The 6,224-nt window shown below is 48.8% G+C and overlaps 1 protein-coding gene across 1 annotated transcript in view; it reads left to right on the top strand.

Moving 5' to 3' along the window:
* LOC101846303 overlaps positions 1–1,991 on the top strand; it is a gene marked incomplete at its 3' end in the record, with an annotated part of 7,438 nt that extends 5,447 nt beyond the window's left edge. The window contains 1 exon segment of the mRNA XM_013087404.2: positions 1,944–1,991. Coding sequence (XP_012942858.1) covers positions 1,944–1,991 — 48 coding nt within the window.
* Between the last annotated feature and the right edge of the window lie 4,233 nt (positions 1,992–6,224).

Genomic DNA, 6,224 nt, shown 5'->3' on the forward strand with positions numbered 1-6,224 from the left:
GAACCGTACAAGGAAAGAGAAAGAGAGGAAGGCAGAGAAGGAGATGGGAGGACAACATTACAGAGTGGACAGGAAAGACGATGGGTGACAATCTGAGGAGAGCAGAGGACAAAAATAGATGGCGAGAGCTGGTTTTCCAATGCAATGGTGGCCCAACGGTTGTCCCAACCACGGGATAGAAGAAGAATACCATACGTGTGTAACAGACATAGTCAGTGACCTTCTTAGACTTGTATTATAATATCTTAGACTGTGAACTCTGACGCAGTTACGGTTCTCCATGGACCTCACCATCTCACTCGAATGAAACCAAATGACAGGCGAGGAAGGAATATGAAAGATCTTACATACAAGATGGTTCACTCCTCTCTTTGAGCCATTCAAAAAAGTGTCCTCAAATCCGGCCGCGTCCTCTTCGAAAAAGCTCCCACTTTGCGAACAGAGTTACTCTACTTGTGTGCAAAAAGAAAATCAAAGTGAAATTCTTTTCTTCTTCTGGAGAAAAACGAGCTTCAAAACAAAGACTGCAACGCCATCTGAAGCGGGCTACCGCGGACACTCTTTTGGGTGAGTTCAAAATCTTCTATCGTCTTTGGGAATGTTTATGCACGCTTTCAACAATAGCAAGACTGGCGTTTTGTCCTTCATCTGCGCATCCGTGGTGATGCGCACCTTACTTTGAATATTTTTAAGAAGCAATGGGCTTTAGCTATGACAGTGCACGATCTAGGACCCTAAAATTCCACTGTAGCCTCTATCTCGTGTCTCCTTTATCTCCAGAGGGAGGTAAACAAACGGGGTTGGAAAGACGTGCTTGCTGGAGGGGCCGCTGTTGCGTTATTTGGGAGAAAGAGACACGCACGGGTAAGTCTCATGCTTGCTTATTTTACTTTTTTCTTCCGCTTGTACCAATGGGTGTCGCGGGGAGACACAGGCGTCTGTCTATATACAGCAAGGCGAGTGGCCTGTAGGAGGGACATCGCGTGAACTGTGAGGGTGTCTGCCACAGACTCGCTCCAACATCGTCTTGATCTTCCTCTGGTTTTCCAGCCAGAATATCTGGTGTTGTATGACCTCAGAACTCGCTGATATGAAGGCATCCATTAGTATGTTACTGATGGAGCAAATTCATTAGAGGCCAGAAACCAGATTACCGTTGGCACATTGAATGTGGGATCACTGAGAGCAGCAGGACAAGTTGAAATATAAGACATGGAATGAAGACATTATTGGGCTCTGTGTAGTACGCATACACACTCACAAACATACATACTCAAAATACTTGCACCCAAAAACTCGATGATCGTGCAAACACACCCTCAACACCCCCTCCCTAGTCCCACCTCCCTTTTTCCACATACAGACTCAAATGAATTTCTCGGTTATCCGAAGTACACAACACGCACATCCACTTACATCATACTCACGCATGCATACACACACACACACACACACACACACACACACACACACACACACACACACACATACACAAGCACACACATACATATATACATTTGTACATACAACAAACAAACACACATATACACACATACGAACATACACACACACATACATGCACACACACGCATACATACAGCCATTCGTACACACAAATAAACACACAACACACACACACACATACACACACACACACACACAGACATGCACATAGATATTCCCACACCACTACACTTAGCTAGTAGTACACCAACCTAGATCACTGACATCTGTGGAGTAGAGGTAAGATGCTTCATTTCATAGTTCTCAGAAAACGTGCTTTTTTTCAAGTGTGGGAAGAAATTTCATCAAGTATCTTTCTGCCTGGACATAGCATCCCGCTTCGTCCAGGTTGTCCCTGATAGTCAGGGTCGAAGCAGCCCGCCCCCCCAAATTATCTTAAATGTGGCAGTGTGGAGTAAAACGTTTTACTGTTATTACAGGACCTGCAAGACACACGTCGCTGGCCGTTTGGAAAGAGAGACGCATCTGTAGGTTTGTCTTCGGACTCAGGTATCTTTCTGTCTACTCGTATGATCTATCTATCTATCTGTCTGTCTGTCTGTCTGTCCGTCTGTCTGTCTGTATGTATGTCTGTCTGTCTCAGTCTGTCTTTCATCTGCAAGTTTGTCTTCGGACTTAGAATTCTCCTAGCTATTTAAATGATATGCCTACTTACATTCCTTCGTACTTATCTATCTATATTATATTTTTCTTTCTATCTAAACATACATTATTGTAACCATTTTGTACCAAGATGTCTTTGGTATAATAATCAGACTTTCTGATGTTGTAAACAAAAGACATGAGTTCGAGTCCAATGTGTTAAAATAATAATGTTTTATTTAGTACCGGTATCGCCCGTAAAATTTTTCAATTATTACAAGACGAACAACCCTCGCGTCGCTGGCTGATTCTTGGAAAGAAAGACACATCTGTAAGTTTGTTTACGGACTCACGAATCTATTTGTCAAACTGTACAATTTACCTACCTTAAGTAGTTACACACATATATATAAATATATAAATATATATATATATATATATACAATGTATCAATATATAACTATATGATGATGCTCGTCCTTCGCTGGCGAAGATGACCTTGACTTCACATCACTGGAGGGGTGGGGTGTGTGCGTAGATGGCTGATTAGGCCGATCTTCGCACGGAAGTGTCTGTTGCAGTGGGGGCAGGGGATATTTGGGGCTGAATTAGGCTGGAAGGTAGGGCTCTCTCGGTCTTTTCTCAGCTGCCGTCTCCATTCTTTCTTTCTGACGCGACTATCTTCGAATTTCACCACACCCGATCTTATTAAGGAGCGCCAAACTGTGTAGTCGCGAGCAGTTTCTTCCCAGGTGGTATGGGGAATGTCACAACTCTTCAGGGATGCTTTCAGAGCATCTTTGAAGCGTTTCTTTTGTCCGCCGAGAGAGCGTTTGCCTTGGGTCAGTTCACCGTAGAGTAGCCTCTTTGGGAGATGAGAGTCGTCAATGCGGTGAACGTGGCCGGCCCATCGGAGCTGAGAGCGCAGTAGGATAGCGTGTATGCTCTCCATCTTGGCCCGCTGTAGTATCCCTGTGTCTGGGACTCTGTCTTGCCACTTGATGCGAAGCAGTGTCCTGAGGCATCTCATGTGGAAGGCATTGAGCTGCTTGGCATGCCGGCTGTACACTGTCCACGTTTCGCAGGCGTAGAGCAGGGATGGCAGAACTACTGCTTTGTACACTTTGAGCTTGGTGTTAAAGCTCAGTCCTCTTCGCTCCCAGACCTTGTCTTTCAGTCCACCGAAGGCTGAACTAGCTCTAGCAGCTCTGTAGGCCACTTCCTCATCGATATTGACCGAACGAGAGAGGGTGCTGCCAAGGTAGACAAACTTATCTGCCACTGCCAGTCTGTGGTCGTAGATGGTGCAATGGGGCTCTACGTAAGGAGCCGATGGGGCTGGCTGGTACAGAACTTCGGTCTTCTTTGTGGAGATAATGAGGCCGAAATTTTCGCAAGCTTTAGAAAAACGGTCCAGGCTTCCCTGCATGTCTGACTGAGTACTGGCATTCAGGGTGCAGTCGTCCGCAAAGAGGAAATCGTGGGCTATGCCTGCATGGACTTTAGTCTTCGCCTGCAGCCTCCGAAGGTTGAAGAGTTTTCCATCACTGCAGTAACGAAAACCGACACCGATATCTCTGTCGTGGTAGGCGTCGGTCAGCATAGCTGAGAACATCATGCTGAACAGAGAGGGGGCCAGCACGCAGCCCTGCTTCACTCCATTAGTGACGGGGAAGGGCTGGGAGTACACGCCATCGTCTTGCACTCTTGCTGTCATGCCATCGTGGAACTATTGGACCATCACTATGAACTTTGCGGGGTACCCGAACTTTGCCATCATCTTCCACAGCCCTTCGCGGCAGACAGTATCAAATGCTTTCGTCAGATCCACAAATGTGGAGTAGAGTCCAAGGTTCTGCTCCTGGCATTTCTCTTGTAGTTGACGAGCAGCGAAGATCATGTCCAAAGTACTGCGTCCCACGCGGAATCCACACTGACTCTCAGGGAGCAGGTCGCGTTCCAGTTGTGCAACCAGGCGATTGAGCAGGATGCGAGCCAGGATCTTCCCAGCGATGGAGAGCAGGGTGATGCCTCGGTGGTTGTCGCAGGTGTTCCTGTTCCCTTTGCGCTTGTAAAGGGGGACAATTGAAGCGTCTTTGAGTTCCTGTGGCAGCTTTTCTGGTAACCACATGGCGGTTAACAGGTTTGTCAGTTTCTCTATTAGTGTTGGGCCTCCAGAGGCGTAGATTTCGGCTGGAATGGAGTCGGCACCTGGTGCCTTGCCACTAGACAGGCGTTTGATGGCGAGCATTACTTCTTTTTTCTGTTGGTGGGTCTGCCACAGTGTTGTCGATTGGCACTTCTGGTAGTCTTACAATGGCTTCACTGTTGATGGAAGATGGTCTTTTGAGGACACTGTTGAAGTGTTGTGCCCAGCGCTCGAGGATTTTCTCTTTGTCTGTTGTCAGCGTGCCCCCGTCTGCGCTGAGGAGAGGGGATTGCCCTGATGAGGTGGGTCCGTAGACGGCCTTGAGAGCGCTGAAGAAGTTCTTCATGTCCTTCCTGTCTGAGTAGGCCTGGATGGCGTCGGCCTTCTCACTGAGCCATTTGTCTTGTAGTCGTCGTAGTCCGAACTGGACTCTCCTCCTGGCCGTATTGAAGTTCTTTCTTTGAGGTGGAAGAGGGGTCATTTAGGAGTGATCTGTGGAGTCGGTGCTTCTCCTCTAATATTGTCTGGATGTGACAACTGTTGTCGTCGAACCAATCTTTGTGCTTGCGGACAGTGGGGCCAATGATGTCTAAGGCAACATCATAGACGGCGTCACGGAGACGTGCCCACTGTGTCTCAACATCGGCATGTGGGTCTATGTCGCTTGGTTTTAGTTTTTTCTCTAGCTCTTCTACCAGCGCATGTTTGACAAGAGCGTTCTTGAGCTTGGAGACGTTCAGTCGCCTGGCCACTTTGATGCCTTGGGGCCTCCTGGGTGGTGTGATTCTGAGGCTCATCTTAGAGATGAGGAGACGATGGTCTGTCCAACATTCTGCACCGCACATGGTCTTTGTGACTCTAACATCCTGTCTGTCTCTTTGCCTGACGATGACGTAGTCGAGTAGATGCCAGTGCTTGGAGCGTGGATGCATCCATGACGTTTTGTTACGATTGGGCAGGCGGAAGACCGTGTTGGTGATGAGGGGATCGTGGGCAGCGCAGGTTTCCAACAGGAGGAGTCCGTTGCTGTTGCAGTTGCCAACACCGTGTTTCCCTAACACTTCCTCCCACGACTTGTGGTCTCTGCCGACTTGAGCATAGAGGTCACCAAGGATGATGAGTTTGTCTGCCCTGGGTACGGCTGTGATGGTCTTTTTTAGGTCATCGTAGAATTTTCCTTTTATGTCGTCGGGGTTGGTCATAGTGGGTGCGTAAGCGTTGATTAGCATGGCGAATTTCTTCTTGGGGGAGCGGGAGGCGGGCAGTCATCAGGCGATCGTTGAATCCCTTAGCGGGAGCTGCCAGCTTGTTGACCAGTTTGGACTTGATAGCAAAACCAACCCCTGCCTCGCGACGCTCTCGAGTCCACGACCGATCCAGAAAAATGTGTAGCCGGCAGACTGCTCTGTGAGTTGTCCTTCCTGAGCGAGGTGAGCCTCACTGAGGGTGGCTATCTGTACTTTATATCGACTTGAGAAATGATGAGGGTGATGATGGGGGTGGGGATGATGAAGTCTTGCGCTTGAATTTGATTTAAGTGAGGGAGAGTTGCGCAAAGTCGTCAGCCTCACTCTCTTGTCCCTGTCCATCTAGTTCCGGTGGCACGACGAAATCGAGACGGCCGGAGATGGGCCGGGATGCAGCGGATGGCCAACAGTGTCTTCACTGTGCCCTTGTCGCGCTCCGCAGCGCTCTGCTCGGACCGCCTTTCTGCCCGTTGAACCACCGAGTGGTTTCGTCCGCGCAGTCTGCCGGAGCCAGTCTTTGCATGCGTAGGGAGACAGACCCTAATTATCTCACTAGTGGGTTTGAAACCCGACCAGCTACCCTCTACCTGGTTCAGCCCGCCCCCCAAAGCGGTTACCGGGGTGTGGCCGCTGCGCATGCTGCAGCTTCGTGGAGCCACAGGTGAGAGTTGAGTGTCCGGTGGGAACCAATGTAGAGAGGGCTGTCCTGAAAAGGACATATA

The sequence above is a fragment of the Aplysia californica genome, unplaced genomic scaffold (genome assembly GCF_000002075.1).
Source record: "Aplysia californica isolate F4 #8 unplaced genomic scaffold, AplCal3.0 scaffold00584, whole genome shotgun sequence".
Taxonomy (NCBI): domain Eukaryota; kingdom Metazoa; phylum Mollusca; class Gastropoda; order Aplysiida; family Aplysiidae; genus Aplysia; species Aplysia californica.